At 45.9% G+C, this 18,821-nt stretch overlaps 1 protein-coding gene across 4 annotated transcripts in view; it reads right to left on the bottom strand.

Annotated features, from left to right (window-relative positions):
* Window positions 1–117: 117 nt before the first annotated feature.
* FLVCR2 (feline leukemia virus subgroup C cellular receptor family member 2) overlaps window positions 118–18,821 on the bottom strand; it is a 38,407-nt gene continuing 19,703 nt past the window's right edge. Inside the window, exons 5-10 of one of the 4 annotated variants that reach the window (XM_029964349.1) lie at window positions 18,372–18,475; window positions 11,560–11,670; window positions 11,024–11,129; window positions 10,451–10,562; window positions 9,977–10,032; window positions 118–1,464 (exon numbers count right to left, since the gene is read on the bottom strand). In XM_029964349.1, the coding sequence (XP_029820209.1) occupies window positions 1,408–1,464; window positions 9,977–10,032; window positions 10,451–10,562; window positions 11,024–11,129; window positions 11,560–11,670; window positions 18,372–18,475 (546 nt within the window). In that variant the 3' untranslated portion in view covers window positions 118–1,407. Of the gene's footprint in view, window positions 1,465–9,040; window positions 9,349–9,976; window positions 10,033–10,450; window positions 10,563–11,023; window positions 11,130–11,559; window positions 11,671–18,371; window positions 18,476–18,821 lie in introns of those variants that run through there. The other 3 variants (XM_018082955.2, XM_029964347.1, XM_029964348.1) reach the window with 3 other exon arrangements.

Genomic DNA, 18,821 nt, shown 5'->3' with positions numbered 1-18,821 from the left:
TAAAATCATTCTAAACCCCCATCCTCAATCCCAAACTACCAAAGATAGGACTTTAATCATAGAATATGCTGAATTGGAAGTGACCTATCAGGATCATCAAGTCCAATACCTGGCCTTGGGCAGGACACCCCAAGAATCACACCATACACCTGATAGCATTGTCCAAACACTTCTTGAACTCAGGCAGGCTGTATCAAAATGCAATGTATCAAAGACTGCTATAATTTCACCCAAAAAATATTTTGTCAAAAATGGTATGTCAGAGAGCAGTATTTTTAACTGTTCCACCTCAGTGCAGTTTTTGTCCCCTCCTTCAAATGATAAATGAATAACTGTGATTTAAGGACACTTGATGTCTCCACCAGGGGTGGGACGCTGCAAATGAAGGAGAAGTGATGTAAGGATCTGCATTTATGTTTAGAAGATAAGCAGCATACAGATGGGTAGTGTCTATAAGACACAAATGCTGGTAAGAGGGCAGCTTCTACACTGGAGCAAATCTGGATTCCCATCATACCCCTCTCTATGGCTGTGAAAAGCAACACAGCCTTGGCTGGTTTTCTTAATATAACACTTCACAAAAGTTTCTATGTACTGTTGAAACATGCAAAAGGCACTTTTTTATTAAGATGGAAGACAGTCAAACTTGTGGTTTGACTCACTTCTATTACTAATGTAGTGATGAGCTAGGCTTAGGTTGCAGAACTAGTCTTGCCTCCAGGTAGAAGGAGGCATATTGGTATCTCTAAATTACTCCTAATGTATAGGGACATCAGGCCAACCCCAGTGAATTCTGAGCAGAGGTTTATCCAGACTAAGAGTGCTTCATCTGGGAAAGCCAAATAATAAAAACAGAGCTGGCAGTGGCTGATGCACTGCTTTTCACTTGCTGGTGATGTACTGAGGCCTCCACCATCACCTGTGCAACACAGAGGATCACAGGCACCGAGGCAGAGCAATCCCTCTTCCCGAGAGCTAGCTGAAAGCTCTTCCAGGTCTACTCACAAAGTGTGGTCCAGCTTCTGCATTTCATGTCCCAGTTTGCCTGTGAGAGGAGGCACAGCCACAAGCAACGTGCCACCCTCATGTGCTCAGCCCGGTACTGTGGCTTTTCTCAGCACATGTGCTTTTTCCAAGCATACATGGTGGGATAGGGTGGGACACAGTGGGTTTTCCCAACTTTTTCTACCAAGCAGCAAAGTCTCTAAAATAGCAAGATGCAAAGGTATAACTGAAGAGAGCAACGCCCTTCTTGTTTTGCTCTTTCACATTCTCCAGAAGCAGCTCACTGGGCTCCTGTCCTGATGCTTCCTCCAGACCATGGGGCACATGTCACAGGAGGGTGGTGCAGGTAGCAAAGATGGGAATGAGGAGGGCTGCATCTCCCAGCTCTGCCACCCCTCCATTTCACAACCTTGATTCCTCAAGAACTATGGGATTAGTGTAAGCTTCTGGCAACACTTTCTGCAAGTCAGACAGAAAAAATAATATGGTTAGGATCCTGGGTGGCCAGACTCAGGCTTCAGAGACATCAGCTGGCCAGAGTCTACCTAATTTTTAACTCCCTGCTAGTGTGCAGAAATCCCCAAAGAAGAATCACCATCCTCAGAGAGTGCAACTGGTTCCCTCTTCCTTTTCCAGACACTTTGACTGCCCAAACAAAGGTCCCTGGGGCAGCAGGGCAGTGCAAGGGTCCCACTTCCGTTAAGCTACTTGCTGCAGTCCTCAAAGCACTGCTAATACACTGTGGGGCTGGTACCTCCAGTGGTACCAGCCTCACAGCCAGCTCATCAACAACACTTTACTGTGACACAAGCTCAGCCTCAAAGCAGTGATTTGTAGGGCCAATTCCCTGGGCAAGGGAAGGCACTGGGAACTCCTTCATGCCATGAGGCAGCACAGTGTCTGTGCAAACACCAGAGAGAACCCGCATCCTGTGCATCCTCAGGAGGCTCAGCACAACAAATAGCTACTCTGTGTCCTTCCTCTGGCATGTGTGAGGCCTCAACTCCCAGACACATTGCTGGTTTGCTCATCCTCAAGTCTTTTTGTCCCCACTCACATTGCCCATTCAGGGCTGGCACCCTCGGTCCTGCTTCTTCCCTATCCCCAGCTTGGATTTATGGCTGGGATAATTCCACAGAGTTATGCCTTCTAAGTTCCTTACTCATATCTTAGAGAGCAAAGATACACAAGTTCTTTTTCTTCATAAATCCTGTAGAAGAACTAGCCTGATTACTCGAAACCTTAAGATGGAGGGAACTGTAGTTATTTCCCAGAGGAAAAGCAAGGAAAACAAAGACTGCTGCCCAATTCCCACCACTTTCACAATTCCAGTTCAGCCTTCCTGGCTGGAGCTTGATGAGCTCTTCTTCTGAGCCTTTCTAGGGTATGTTAGGATTAAACCCGAGACTTCTCTCAGGGGATTTCTGATACCTCTCCGAGTTCTGATTCTGCCCAGCTGTCACCAATTCAGAAGACGGCATGCAGACTTGTAAGGGTGAATGTGGAGCTTCCTGCAGCCTGGGCTCTGAATTGACTCACTGTGGGGTAAGACTGACATCTGAGGCAGAAGTCAGAGGTACATGAGAAAGAGGATCACATTGCCAGTGCAGTTCAAGAGAAGTCTAGGCAGCATGGAAGCAAGAGATATGAAACAGTTTCATTTTGAGTAGGCTCTTACACAAACTGCAGGTGAAAAGGTTTTATAGAGATCAGCAGCAATATCCCAAAGCAGAGGAGTGAGATCAGGAAAGCTTCAAAGACATGTCTGGGAGCAAAAGCTGGGAAGCAAAAGCCAGGAAGTGCAAAGAGGTAACTTCTACAAGCAGGAGGGGTAGGGGAATGCATGCTGTAATGCTACACTTAGGAATAAGGCAAAAACTGCATTTAGACTTGGGAAACTCCACTAGAATGCACTATGGAAGCACTTTAGCAACTCTGAACAGGCTTCCCAAGAACCTCTGGTGTCTGAGCACCACTCATCTGCTGTGGAGCTACAGGAGCAGACTTTTAGGAGATCAGCCAGTCTGCAAGGCTCCATCACCTTAGGAAAGGAAGGCTGCTCTCATAGCTGGCAGTCACAGTAGTGGAAAAGGGCACAGAGATGGCCTGCCTACGGCTTTGGGACAGTTGGAGAAGGCTATTTGCCACACAGTAAACATGAAAGGGAGGAGGGAAATTTGGAAAGCAGAGGATGGGTACATTGTTTGTGCCTGCTACACAAAATTCCAGCATGATTTTATTGGCAGTATTTCACTAGAGACTGAGCATGGTACAGCTTCCGAAGGAAACCAGTAAGCTACTGAGGGTGGATGCTTGTCCTAATGGCCTAAGCCAGCCTCTAAATCACGCTGGCTTTGGAAGGAAAAGCAACATGCTTTTGGGTATTCCACTGCAATCCAACAGATGCATCTTTGCATCCAGGCAAACATACAACCAGCAAAAAAGGTATTTGGCACTGATCGAGTCCTGACTTATCCTCTGTTATCAAGAATATGTTTCTCACACACACAAAAATCAATTTATCTACTACTCTATTAGATGGGCAGACAGGAGTCTCAAGTGCCCTGAACACACATTAATCAAATTTGCAAGGTTCAAAGAGGCCTAGCAAAGCCCAGTCTGAACAAAAAGACAGTCCTGCCATTCTAGAATCCTGCACTCTAAATGATAGCTGCTTTCCTAAAAGCCCTCAAAACTTAAAAGTATTTCCAAACAAACATAGCCTAAGACTTTTCTTGAACAATTCAATCCTAAATCAAAAGAAACCAAAAAGTATTTCCAAGCAAACATAGCCTGAGACTTGAATAATTCAATCCTAAATCAAAACAAACTGTGGCAGATCAGCAAAAGTGCTCTTTCAAAACGCAAAGAAACAATGACAGAACGTTTGCATGGATGCTGGAAACCAGGAGAAAATGAGCCCAGCCAGTACACAGTATGTTAATGAGTATAATGTGTGTGCTGAATCAACTGACACTACTACAAAACCTTAAGGCACAATGTTGGAATCGCTTCAGATGCACTTACAACAAAGGTAGAACACAGAGAGTCTAATTATCATGTAAAATAGGCACTTGATCCAAGTGTCCTGAGATTGAAAAGCTAACCCAGATGGAGCTCTGGGAACTGAGGTAGACAAAAGTGAGAGGATTGTTGGGACCATACTACAGTTTTATTAATAGAGGACAAGGAGTACACAATGCCATTAGGCTAATTTAATCTACTAACTGCAACATCTGTTCAAGTATAACCATTAGCAGGTGAGGGCACTGATAGAAGACAAACTGCTACACAGCCAATGGTACAGTGCTTCAGTGGGAAGTGTGAGGACTGCACAACTCTACGGCTCTGCATGATCTGCAAGCTCACAACTGACTCTTAAATGTCACTCTTCTCCTTGCAACAACCACAGATTCACAGAATTGTTTAGGTTGGAAAAGACCTTAAGATGACCCAGTTCAACTATTAACCCAGCACTGCCAAATCCACCACTAAACCATGCCCCCTAAGTGCCAAATCTACATGTCTCATGAATACCCCCAGGGATGGTGATGCAACCTCTTCCCTGGGCAGCCTGTTCCAGTGCTTGACAACTTTTTCAGTGCAGAAATTTTTCCTAATATCCAATCTAAACTTCCCATGGAGCAAATTGATGTTTCCTCTTGTTCTGTCACCTGTTAGTTGGGAGAAGAGACCAACCCCCACCTTGCTACAACCTCCTTTCATGTAGTTGTAGAGTGCAAAAAGGTCTCCCTTGAGCCTCCTTTTCTCCAGGCTAAACACCCGCAGCTCCCTGAGCTGCTCCTCATAAGACTTGTACTCCTGACCCTTCACCAGCTTCATTGCCCTTCTCTGGACATGCTCCAGCACCTCAGTCTGTCTTGTCTGAACACAGTACAAGAGGTGCAGCTTCACTGAGTACAGGGGGATGATCCCTTCCCTAGTCCTGCTGGCCACACTATTTCTGACACAAGCCTGAATGCCGCTGGCTTTCTTGGCCACCTGGGTACACTGCTGGCTCATGTTCAGCAGCGGTCAACCAACAGCCCCAGGTCCTTTTCCAACAGGCAACTTTCCAGCCACTCTTCTCCAAGCCTGTAGCACTGCATAAGGTTGTGACCCAAGTGCAGGATTCTGCACTTTATCTTGTTGAATCTCATACAGTTGACCTCAGCACGTGGATCCAGCCTGTCCAGATCCCTCCGCAGAGCCTTCCTACCTTCCAGAAGATCAATGCTCCTGCCCAGCTTGGTGTTGTCTGCAAACTGAGGGTGCACTTGATCTCCTTGTCCAGTTCATTGATAGAGATATTAAAAAGGGCTGGTCCCAGTACTGAGCCTTGGGGAACACCACTAGTGACTGGGTGCCAGCTGAATGCAATTCCATTCACCACCACTCTTTGGGCTCGGCCATCTGGTCAGATTTCTACCCAGAAAACATTGTACCAACCCAAGCCATGAGCAGCTAGTTTCTCCAGGAAAATGCTGTGTCAAAGCCTTTACTAAATCCAGGTAGACTACATCCACAGCCTTTCCCTCATCCACTAAGTGGGTCGCCCTGTCATAGAAGGAGATCAGGTTAGTCAAGCAGGATCTGCCTTTCCTTGGGACTTGTTGGGACCTCATTGCTGCACAGCATTATTGAAAAATCAATAATGGATAATAATCTGAGGGTTGTACCAGGGGAGGAAGCTTTCTCTTCACATCTTTAACCCTGGCCCCAGGAAAGCAGCAGACTTCCCTAAGAAGTAGGTCCAATCTGCATACTGGGCCTTCTGTTCTGTTCAGAAGGGAGTCTCCTATGAAGATGACCAGTCTTTATGGAAGCAGTTTTGACACAGGGCATCAATACCTGAGCCTAATACTTGAGCTTTGCTTGCAGTGTCTGTTTTGCAGCTGAGATGTCAGTGGTAACACTGGTAACTGCACCAAGCTAGGTCTGCTGACAAAGGCGATGACATAAACTTCAGCCATCGAAAAAGTTCCAGTATACCCCAAGTGGGTTTGCCCAGCTCATGCAGCTAACAGCTCCTCAACTACTTGGTCCCAAATCAATACCACACATGCACCCTGCTAAAACTGCCAGACTGCAGCATGGAGACAACTTCAGAAGCACTCAGCTTGGAGAAAAGTCTTTCCCTGCCCATGGGACTCTTACTCACACTTCCATCAAAGCATAGCAGCTTCATGGTCCCTGTAGCACATCCCTTAGTCTTATAGCAGGATTAAGTCTGGATTTCCCAATGGATTCACTCTGGTTTTGCCTGTTAGTCCTGTTGGCTGTGGCACTAAGGGAAACACACTCTACAAACACCTTGAAAAGCAAAGGGTAGCAAGGTTAACTTGGCAGACCAGCCAGCCATGTGAAGCAGGGGACAGTGAGTAATAAAGCATACCACACCAAGCAAGAGCTGAGCAAATGACAAGTGCCACTGAGATTCACAGACCAGCAAGCACAGAGCTTTAAAATTTTCAGGAATTCTTATACCAAATGGCATGAACCCAATGACTCTCTTATTGCTAGATGTTTTTAAACTTCCTTCTTGAAGTTGGCCATGCACCTTGGCTGTGATCAAAGCCCACTCTCTACAGGGTTCCTTATATCACCTCCAGCCAAGAAACTGGACTGTAAAAGTAATGTCAAAGAAGAGTCTGCCAATGTCTGCACCTCCTCTCCCCAAGAACTGACTGATAATTCAGTTCTCCATTTAATCCAGCACCAGGCTTTGCCTCGCTGCACCTATTTGAATCTCTATGACTCTATCTGACATGAGTCTGGTGGGATCTGCACTATGTCCTTGGATGCTGTCTTGTCTTTCCTCTCAGATGAGTACCTGAGAAGGCCAGAAAGATTCTTGATACTCTATGGCCATTGCTGTCACCCCAGAAGTGCCATTGGCTTGGTGCCTGTGCCACCCCGTGAGTGTTCAGAGAAGTAGATTAGTGCAATTCTCCTACCTTGGTGTATAAGCTAGTGAGCAGGAGTGGGAATTGATGGGTTACAGTTACAAGCTACAGTCCCATAATCCATGATCTGATTGCTGCCTTGGAGTCTCTGTAACAACAGTCACAAGTCACCATCCCTGAAAATATGGAGGGAAGTAGGGAAGGAAATGAAAGTGGGCCAAAATAAGAAAGAGAAACAGGTAAAGGAAAAAACCAGTAAAATCACCCAAGCATGTGTAAGGCAGCTGTGCCACATAGAAAAGCTCCAATACCTTACTCCATCAGAACTCTCCACAAAAGCAGCACACAATACCAAAGCCCAGCTGGCTGATCCCTGGCTGAGCCATCCATTTAAGTGCCAAACACCAGATTCAGCCTACCTTCAGTTGGTTGAGCACTTGTGGTTGGTTGTTAAGCTTGAGAAGTAGCCAGGTGTGCTCAGCCATGTGGAGGCCACATTTGGGACTGTGGAGGGTGTCCATCATGACTTCCTCAAAGCATGACTCTCGGGGGAAGGAGTCTTGACTGACTGAGACCTGTTACCTCACACACATCCCTCTGGTTCTCTCTACTCTCAGTTCTGGAGGCTTTTAGGATTATAAAAATGACACCTGTGCCACCTTTGCTCTGGTTTCAATGCTCTCCCCCCTCCAGCAGCAAGCTCTTACAATAGTATTTAGACTGAAAAGATTTATACTAAAAATGGCTTAAGCAAAAATGTACAATTTGTCTGGTGAGAGAAATGTCTGACAAATAGAAAGGACCTTAATACTAGTAGGCATCACCTTCACTGCCAAATGACCTTGGGTCCTTTCCTGGGCCTTCCACATACATGTTATGAATTAATTCACTATGCCACCAGCACCTCTCATTACAGCCCTGCTGCCTTAGGGCTTGCAGAGGATGGTTTGGCCTTACAATTCATCTTCTGCCTTTGACTTCAGAACAGTTAATGGAAGGATACAAGCAATTGGGTGTGTATCAAAACAGACTGGTCTTTACTCTCGCTCAACTTAGCTAAGTGTGTTCCAGTTAGCTGCATTCACTGGGAGAGCAGTTGTCTTCCAGCTTGGTCCTGTAGACCATGATGCTCACCACTGCTAAAATCAACCAAAGTTGTAAGCCTCAGAGCAGAAAAAAAAAGAAGAAATAATGTTTAAGTTATTGCAATGGGGGGGAGGGGACTCCTATATCCAAATTGGATAAGTTGTATAGCCTTTTTTCATCCAACTAGTCTAGAATTATAGGTACAAGAACTACTCAAGGTAGCATCAACTCCCTTACCCTACTGTACCAGGGTGAATTTATGCTGATACTTTTGGTCTGTGTTTGACCCTGCCACCTGTGAAAGCTTTGCTCTTTCCCTGCCAAGTTATGGGAAAACAAGCACTGATAAACGGGAAAGTTGTCCTTGAAGAGAGCTTCTTGTATAAACTGTTTTAATTGGCATTCTGTGATTGGCTAGTTGTCCTCCAAGGGCACTTGGAGGAGAAAGTGGGGAAGAAGATGAGGCAGGCCCCCCCCCCAGACTCAATTAAGAAAGACCCCCCAAAACATACTGCGCGTGCGTCAGGGGATTTCCGAAGTTCTCACGCGTGCGCAGAAGAGATGCACTTACATAACTGGGAGGTGGGACTGAAGGCCTCTGGCTGGGCGGTGCTGGCCACACCTAGGAGGTTGTGGCCACTCAATTAACTGTATAAAAAGCAGATAGCGCTTTCTTTATGGGAGCTAACTTCACACCAAGGACAACGTTGCCTTTGGCGGGGACGCCTGCCAGTTTTGTGAACTTACTGACTCCCCAAGGATGCAGCTTCTGCTATGGGTCATTATAGGCATGCTAGGTCGGTAAGATAACTTTATAGGCAACAGCTGGGTAACTGAGAAAGTCGTGCTGGGGGCTTATTTCTCTCCTCCTTCCTCCCTTTTGGCTTTGTTCATTTTGTTGGCCACCTCTTGGTAATAAATACTTGCTTTATTGAGTTCTTATGGTGTCTGGTTTATCACGTGTCTGTATTTCTCGGACCCTCCCTAATACACCCTACCCTCTGCATTTGTGCTCAGATAGTTCAGTAAAAATAAAACCAAAATAAAAATCAAAAAGCATGTATTTTGTAATTGAAAATCCACCTTCCTGAGCAGCTGGTCAGAGAAGACCTGCTTCTTGGACCTTCTGGTCTTTCTCCAGACTGGACTGGTTAGATTCTCTGGACGAGGGCAGCACTGTCTTCTGAATAGAGCTGACTCCAGCTGGCAGAGAACTGAGATTTACACACTTTGCTAGTCATGGTCACTGATGGCTTCCTGAACATTGAGTGGATATCTCTGATAACGTCGTAGAAGAGGAGCCCGGAGGATTAAGGAAAATAGCCTCTAACAACCAGTCCTCTCCCTTTCCCTGCAGAAAGAGCTTCTAAAAGTATGTGTGCAATTAGTTCACTAGAGGCCCCCTCCCACATGCAAACAGCTGCATTTATTGCACAGCATGTCACAGGGACATCATACCCCAAGTTCTGGTGAGGAGATATGAACTAGTAGCCTTGTCCTCAGCACTCTGCAAAGTGTAAGGAGCCAGGCTGCTCAAGCCCTCATTTGGGCTTTGTAACCCAGCTTCCTCCAGTCACATATACTGAACCCCACTTGGCAGCTGATGGCAGAATAAGAAGAATAACCCTAGGGGCCTAGAATAATAGTTAATCAGCTCTAAAAAAGGGCAAAGCACTGAAGGGCTGAACACATTTTCAGTGGAGAGAAGTGAGCACAGCACTTCTGGTTCTAGCCAATACAAAAATGTGTGAAGCCCTGCAGACTCCCAGAGGACCAGAGCCTATAGATTCTGCGTGAAATTAACAGTGAGCAAACACAGGCCTCAGCAGCTGGATGTGCTGGAATTACATCCACCTGTCTGAAAATGCCAACAAGGAGCTTCCCCACAAGCCAGACCCTTTGCTAGAAAGGAGAGAGGTTGCGTGTTGTCCTGAGCTAGTAACAGGGACACAGCAGGGGTTGAAGGGGGGTTTACTCACTGTGTGTTCATTTTCCAAATTGGCCTGTTGTCTTCGAAGATCAGCCTTAATGAATGCTGGAACAGAGGGAGGAAGAGAGATGTGAAGGCAGTTAAGTCACCATGCAGAGACCAAATCAATTTCCCCAGGATTCAAAGGAGTAGCAGAAGCCTCTTCCGTTATGTTATGGTGAGCAAGGGAAACCATTGTCCTGGATGAGGCTCAGAGCACTTCTGAAACAAGCAGGATACAGATTCCTTATTGCAGCATGCAGGAGGTGCAACCTTGAAACTCAACCAGCAGCCAGAGCAAGAAGCCTTGGATCTTCTTTTTAACACAGATCAGATGCTTAAAGAAGAACAACAGCATTGCTACAAGACTGCTGTGTGGGTTCTGGCCTTTCCTGCAGACACCACAGCACACAAAAGCCCTTCAACCATATGCCAAGCTAAAGGGGAAAAGTCAGAGCAGAAGAACACTGAAAATTTTAATTACCTGTCATAACGGTCCCCAGGAACAGGAAGGAACAAAGAAAGAGGTTTCCTGCCTTCGTTCCAAAGCGATCCATGATTTGCCCTTGGCCAATGGTGAAAACAATACCAAAAATCTACAAACAAACAAAGCCAGTGTCCAGCTGTACTCCTATTATAAAGCAGCCCAAACAGCTTCCCAGCTTTACCAAAGTATCAGAGCATCCAGGCCAGCCAAACAGTTGCCCTAGTGAGGCTAAAGTTTGGTTATAAACACATCCAGAGGCACCTCCTTGCAGCTGATGGGATGACAAATGACCTTTAAGGCTGGAATCCCATCTCTCACTGGAGAAGAGCCAATGTTGGAAAAGGCAAGGGCGACTGGCATCCTGATGGATTTTCTTAAACAGAAACAGAATGTTTCTGTTTGTCACTAGAGAAATGCTATGGGGAACACAAATCAAAAAGCCAGGTCTCAGGGTGCTTAGCTCTACAGTACATTACACTAATAATGGACAAGAAATAGAAGTCAAGGCTTGGAACTACAATTTAATCTCTGCCTAAAAAGAGGCAAGCAAAGTGAAAACAGCGCACTTACCTGTGCTGAGACATTAAGGAGCCCTGATGATGTTCCTTCTGATTCTGGGTATGTCAACTCTGCAGCAAACTCAAAGCCCAGGGGAAGGTATCCTGTCATGAAAAAACTGTAAAGAAGCACACAGAAAGGAAGACTCAGCAACTGTCAGAAGGAAGACTGAAGAGGCAGACCATGGCCCATAGCTCTAAGGGGCATCACCCCCAGCACGGTCAAACAGCCACTTAGGCAGACATGCTTTTCATTCTTGTCCATTGGTCATCTATTGGGCTGCAGTATCCCTGGCTTTCCAAATGTTTCCACTTGATTGCCTGGAACAATTAAGGCAAATGCAGCTGAGCAGGGTCACAATAACGTCCCTGACTCTAATGAAACACATACAAGTGAGAGATGGGAAGAGCAGATAATTTTTTCCTTAAACCATGCAGGAGCCATGCACATGCTATGTCTCTCCCCAGTCCCTCCCACACCATCCTCTGGATGAGCCTCCCTGCTCATCCCCTAGCATGTCGAGGAAAGCAGCCTGCACATGAACTTACCCCAGCGTGCCAGCAGTCACAAAGACCACCCAGAGATGGCCTAGGCTCAGAGTGAAGGTGTAGATTATCATTCCCACTAGAGACATGATATAGACGACTAGTGTTGTTTGTCTGCAAGAAAAAGCAGTCAGGTTTTCATTTAATCCAGTCCTCCTTTTTGCCCACAGATCTTGGTATAGCTTGTAGCACACGGTTAAAAAAAAAATTAAAAAAACGTTGTACAGCTCTCTCGCCACTCCTACAAAAGACAGAGGAACTGGACTGACAGAGAGCATGAAAGGACCTGTGCACACAGCAGGGCAGTAGAAGGAAAATCCTACCATGGGCTGACAGGTGCCTTGTCATGTCCTGCACATGCCACTTGACAGGGAGAACAAAAGCCAAATAAAACGATCACTAATCTTTCTTGGGCACCATTTGTACTACAACCAGTTGAACACACAGGAGCCAAGGAGATGGAGCCCTCTCAAGCAGGAAAAGCAAAAGAGATGTCAACACTGCTATAGTCTTATGGCCATATATTTTTCAGTGCTGTCCAAAACAGCTTCATTGCTGCTCCCTTCTGTTGTTTAAACTGCCTGCTGTATTTGGAGAGGTGATGTGCAAGCCAGGTTGCCCTCACAGCCTCATCCTCAAGCCACGGGATAGTGCTAGTTCCACAGCCAACCGCAGCTGAGCCACAGGCTCTTGTCTCTGTGCAGAGGAGACAAAGAGACCTTGTGCTCAGGAAGCATGCCAGGCAGATCCTGGGAACAGCCAAACCTGCAGCCAGGCCACGTGAGGATCATCAGTGGACTCAGTACTGTGAGACACATGCAGCAGTCCAGGCCAGCTTTAGAAGATCCAAAATGTTTAGCAATTGTCATCCCTGACTAAACACCAAGAAAAGCCTTCCCACATCAAAAAGACTAAGGCTCTTTTTAATACAAGAGGCAGCTAGTAACTTTTCATAGTACATAGTTTTTAGGAGGGAAAGGAGTATCCTTTACCTGATTCAAATTCCACCAGGATTTTGATAGTCGAACAGATATCACAGTTAATAAAACCTTTTTACCATTGTCTTTTAGGAAGAAGTTAAAGGTATAACCATGAGCTGCTTGTTTACTTTCAACCAAATTTTAGTCTTAATCCATCAAAGAATGTGTTTGATACCAGTTCCTAGAATTCTACTGAAGAAACTAAAATTCAAACTATTTTCACTTTTCCTTTTTAATGCAAATGATCACTGCCAAAAATCCAACCCCAAGTGGGCAGCCAGTATTATAATGGGTAATAAAATGTTTCCAGTACACTGAATTACTACAGATAAATCCAGACTGTTCTAGCTAAGGTTCTGTCCTCCCTCACTGCTGCAATGACTGCAGTAAGTGGGGTCATACTCATATGTCAATTCTTATCCAAATACAGGCCTTAGAAGCTAATTTCAGGCTTCAGCTATTGATCCATACTTACAAAGGTTCACCAGACACATTTAATGTATTGAAAGGCTAAACATTTTGCTGTGACAAGTAATGTTGTTGTGTATCAAAGGAGTAGTTAAATCCCTTAACCTCCAGAATACGTTCTTTCCAATGTTTTCAGAGGAAAAAAGTCATCTGTGAAGGCAGAATAAAGGGATGGCTTACTTCTGTTCTAATTCCCTGCAGAGAGCTGCTACATGGCTGGCACACAGCCTGGAGGCTGTAGAAGAAGAGCTAAAAGATTGACTGAGCAATCAGAGAGCAGCCCCAGAAAGTCCAAAAGATATAAGTAAAAGCCTTTTTCTGCTCAATACAGGTTCCTCAGATATCTCCTGTGAGTTCTTATGTCTCCCAAGCCTTAACAAGCAGCCATGGAGAAAAGAGATGATTAGGAAAAGACCTCAAAGCTAGAATTAGAGCTCTGTGCTTGGGCTACACAGACCAAGCTTGAACTGGGTGCTCCTTCCATAAACAGGAGTCTCCAAACTACACAGCAGTAGTAAAATACACAGCAGTGCTAAAATACAGTGCAGGCCTCCAAGAGGTGGCTGTGGCCCTAAGAAGTTTAGTTGCTGCCAGCAGCAACACTCAGCTGGGGTTTTGTTTTGTTTTGTTTTTTTCTCCCCACAGCCTGTTTTTGGCTCAGTGCACAGGTCTTAGTATAGTCACACAACATCTCACTCAGTTTCCCAAGCTTATGATTCAAGTATTCCATGTGATTTGTATCTGATTCTGTATCATGACAGTTGCCAAGAGTTGCACTTTGCCGCTCATCTCCAAGCAAAGGTGATGAACAAGATAATGACCGGATGTGGTTGGGACTTTGTTTCACATTAATGCTATGTCATTAGTCAAGGTGCAAGAAAGAAGTTCCCAGAACATGCAGTGCACCACTGAGAACTAGAGCAGGCAGGCTCACAGAAGCAGACAGCTCTTGAAGGTGTTCACTGAAACTGCAGAAGTAAACTGGGGGCACAACACAGCAAACTGATCTTGCCATGGGTACCTCATCTAGCGCACATTAGCTGGATCTAGGGGACTAGAGTTTTCCTCACTGACCTCCCTGAATCATTAGGCTGCAGAAGGATAAAATGTATCAACAGACCCTTGTGAAAAAACAAGACCACAGGCTTGAGTGCTGTGTGGGAATCACAGACCGGGAAGTGCCCTGAGGCCACTCGCCTGAGCGCTGCCTGCTCAGGACAGCCGTCCACAGGAGCTGAACAGACAGCCCTGGATGCAAGTCCCGCTGCAGAAAACAGCCTTAAGCACACAAGCAGACTTCTGCTGGACCAGACTTTAGCAAGACCTTGCTCCCTTGAGCATACCACTGATGACAAAAAAGGAGATTTACTACTCAACAGTCCAAGCGAGACCCAAAAATTTTAAGAGGGTTTAACTGCAATACTGGCAGACACTGGTGAAGAGGGAAACAAAGAAACCACCGGGAAAGACAGCTAGGCAGGGTGTTTCTCAGGAAGTGGCCTTTGTCACTAGAAGACAAGAATGCTCTGTGACTCTGGGGGCACTAGGACATGGAAAGAATGCCAGTTTAGCTTAATAAGCCTCTTATCATAGCCATAAATCTTATGGGAGAGAGAAAAGCACAAAGGAGAAGCAGATTCACAGAGGACATTGGCACTGCATTCTGGTGTTTTTAGCAACCTGTTCTCATGATGGCTTCATAGGGAACCATTATTCTTGTCTGGAAAACTGGCAGCCTACTTACCAGGCTGCCTAGTGCAGTGTGTACAAGTTAGGAAGTTAGGCATCCTGCTACATCACCTTAGGAAAGCTGGGGTTAATCCAGCTCTGTGCTCTGGGGTTTGGGAATGAAGCCCCGCGCACCCATGCGGAAGCATTGCTCCAAAGGCACTGGTGCCAAGTCTCTGTGGCAGTCAGAGGGAGATCTGTGAAGGAGCCAACATGCTTGTCACTTAGATGAACCTAACCTGCCCTGACACTCATCTGCCCTCCCAGTCACATTCCCTACCCTTCTGAAGAGGCAAATTAAAGAGCTCACGCAAGGGATTGTGAGAAAAGAGAGACCTTGGGGGAAAAAAGCCAGACAGGGTCAGCGTGAGCAGGGAACAGGACTGAAATGAAGAACACAACTCCTGCTGTTCAGTCAACTCCAGAGGAAGCCTCAGAATATGCAATGGGCATGGCCCAGCCCAGCCTTGTCTCAGAGGGTCACTTGGATGAGGAAAGCCAAAGTGACAGGGCCAGACTCACAGGGGACTGACTGCAGCTGCGAAAACACAAGTCAAGCAACATCTGAAGCAACAAATGAACAAGCTCAGGGAGGGAGGGGGTAGAGGTCACAGCCACGTGCAACAGTTTTAGCTGCTCACTGGGATGTTGTGTGCAGCTCCAGAATGCTCTGCTGTACAGACTGGGATGACAGATGGCCTCCACAGGCTTTGCCATGAGGACAGCACATTCCAGGCTGCGCAAGACCCTGAACAAAGGCCTTGTCCCTGTGCTTCCAGAAGAATCTAATTGCTGAAGACACTGAGGTGTCAAATGCTGGAGAAGAGACGAATTGGAGAAGGCTGGTTTCATTTTCACCACCCCCTCATTCTTTAGCACTTGGTTTTATGCCACTTTCTTCCTGTATAAAGGTCACAAAAATAGACAGCCTTGGTAAATTGTTTATATAAAACATATGGCAGGACAGGGTGAAGACATAAGCACTACATAAGGACTAACCTGGGAAAGGGCTACAACAAGAAGGCTCAAATTGCTGGTCAGGCTGGGCTGAGAGAGATCATTCACCTTTCAGTGGAAGAGATCCAAGCGCCCCATTCTCCATTAGCTAAGTCTTTCCTCCCTCCCCCACATTTTAATGCACTTTGGACCTGTACAGATCTAAGTTTAAAACACCACTTGGGGTCCTCTGCCTCGTCAATGGAGAGAGATGGATATTTCTGATGTCTTGCCTTATAGAGATGCAGCAATGAAAGCAGAGAGTGCTGACTGCAACCAGCTGGATGTGAGGCCATGGGAACACCGCACTTAAAACCAAAGCATGGCCAAAGAGAAGTGATGATTAATTCAGTCTCCAAATACTTCATTTCAAGTCAGACTCCCCTACAAATAGCAATACACCCAGCAGTCCCCAGGTGTCACAACGCCATCCCTCCTCTGAGCCTGGAACCTGAAGGATGCACATGGAGCCTCATTTAACTTTATGTCAAAACTTTAAAAATCTTTTCCTAAATTATTCAATGATTCTAAAACGTGTTCTTTTGAAGAGGTGGGCTGCTCTTAACAAGCCATACCACCAGAAACAACCCTAGTTCTGGCACTTCTCACTCATCACTACGTAACTAATGTATTTATTTTTATTGACCAAATTTGTGCCTGCTAATTCCAAAAGCAAGAATGGTGCAGGAGCTGCTGCAGGGATTTGCCTGCCAAATAAGAGCAAGAATGAAAGGCCATTTGGTGCTCAAGCATGACAGATGGGGAAAGCCTGACTTAGCACAGCTTCACCCTTTCAAGGAACTGCTGATGGTACAGTAAAGATCAAACACACATGTAGAGCTCTGCAATTCCTTTTGTTATTAACCTTCCCCTGCTCCCCTCAATCACAGCTGGATCCCATTCATTTGCTTCCCTCTCTCTCCAAGCTGACTAAAAAAAGGACTTGATATCTCTTCTTCCTGATTTTCATGTGCTTACCACTTCATTCTTGACACTATCTCAGCAACGGAGGGAAGGGGGAGGGTACCTGCCTAGAACATCTGGCATCTTGACAGTTTTTTTAAATAGACTTTTAAATGGGGCTAAATAAAGACTCTGTAGCACTCTGAAAAAAAATTTGCTAGTTTCACAGAATTCCATTTTGTGGGCTGCAGTGGAGAACAAATTCTTAGTAGTGTTTTTCCTCACCTAAGGCTAAATCTATCCCCAGATAGTCCCTGGGGTCTGTAGGATAAATTCCATGGGTGGTATAGTCCTGTTTTTCTACACTGTCAGCCAGCTCAGCCTACTTACGTGGTCCCTCCATGGAAGCAGGGGACATGGAACAAATACAGGATTTGTGGATTTTTCCCCTCACCCATTCTGCCAAATTTCAAGTCCCAGCTCTGCCTGGTGAGCGACAAAGCTCTTCAGGCTTCTTGATGCAACCTACCTTCACTTACAGAGAATCAGGAAGATCATCCAGTCCCAGTTGAGGCTACCTTACCACTAGCCCTGGGCTGGAAAGAGACACAAGTTACGCTGAATGGTTAGCTAGTGCAGTTCTAATGGTTCCAACAGTTGTGTTTCTATGTCTCAGGACTGACAAATGAGAACTCAGTGCCACACAACCATCTAGAAACAGCAACAATCAACCTGCCGGTCTTTGTATTAGTCATCTAGTCCTCTTTCCTATGACCCAGGAGTTCTCACCAACCATTCTTTCTTATTAGAGAAGCCAATTTTCTATCTATTTTTGATCCCTGTAGTTTACAGCTAGGGCCAGAAGCCACTTCAGAAGTTGCAAATCCACAGCTAGCCAGATTAATCTAAGCTGTCTACAATGAGAATGTGCTTTTCTGAACCAAGACACCAGGTAGGATAATGGCAGTAGGACTCACCCAGATGAAAAGCTGCTGCAAAGAAAAGAACTCCAAAACTGCCTTCAACTGCCTTCACCAGCACATCACCAGTAAAGCCCCGTCTCACCAACCTGCTCAGACAACAGGTTATAGCACAGTTCTCAAAGACAGCAGAGAAACCAAAAAGCTGATTACATGGACCGCAGTGTAAGACATGAGAGACTCTCTACATCCCCTGGGATATCCTACAGAGGTCTGCCAATGAGATCTGAGTGCCTGAGGACTGGGAGCTGCAGGACAAGCAAAGACTTAACCGTCTCCTTGCATATGGCAGGGTATGCTGGCCAGACCTGCCTTCCCAACCCGCCAGGCAGCAAACTCAGAATAATCCACCAGCAACCCCAATAACCCTTATGCCTGCCCTAAATACAGCAACACACCCTCACACAATGCCTCTGGGCACTGGATTCAATGTGCCTTTTATTAAGCTGGACAAAGATTCACAGAAGCTGATTTGTAAGGGCTGAGAAATGGTCTGGTACTGTCTCGATTCTACTTGCATCAAGAACTCTCTCATTCCTAACAAAGCAGCTACTGGGCCACCTCACCCTATGTTTCCCTAAGGTCACTGTATGGGCCCAGTACAGACTAACACACAGCTCCAAACTTCACTTTAGACTAACTGGATTTTGAAGAACCATATTTTTCCCTACAAATCCTCCCAAAGATTGTACCCCCAGACTCACACAGTATGGGGGAAGAGCACAGTCACCAGGGACACAGAGGCAAACAAGGGACTTACTTGTAGGTTTTGGTTCTGTCCAACCAGATGCCGGAGATCAGAGCCCCAACTGTCCCCGACACTATAATGGTGAGTCCAATCCTGCCAGCATTCACCTCCTCCCCCTGTGATGAGACACACACACACTCACACAAATGCAGGAGCTAAGTCATAGCCAACAAAAAGCAAAATGCAGAAAACCCAGAGAAGAAGAGACATCAAAGTTAGCCTCCCTACATGTTTTCTGCTGGTAACACAATAACCAGAAGTACCCTTTGCAAGAACACTTTTGGGCCCACTATGAGCCAGTGTATTCTAGTCCAGTAAGAAAAGTGGTTTGGCACTTCTCTCTGAGCCAGCCCAGAGAAAAAGGTGTGCACTGGCCAGCATGAACAGATACTTTTAGAGGAGTCAGCATAAACCCTATGAAGCTTGCTCTCTGGTGTTAGGATTTGGGCCAGATTGACTAGG

The sequence above is a fragment of the Manacus vitellinus genome, unplaced genomic scaffold (assembly GCF_001715985.3).
Source record: "Manacus vitellinus isolate BGI_N305 unplaced genomic scaffold, ASM171598v3 scaffold_6_pilon, whole genome shotgun sequence".
In the NCBI taxonomy this organism is placed as follows: Eukaryota; Metazoa; Chordata; class Aves; order Passeriformes; family Pipridae; genus Manacus; species Manacus vitellinus.
The sequence above is the reverse complement of the archived record's forward strand: the minus strand, read 5'-3'. Positions and strand labels throughout refer to the sequence as shown.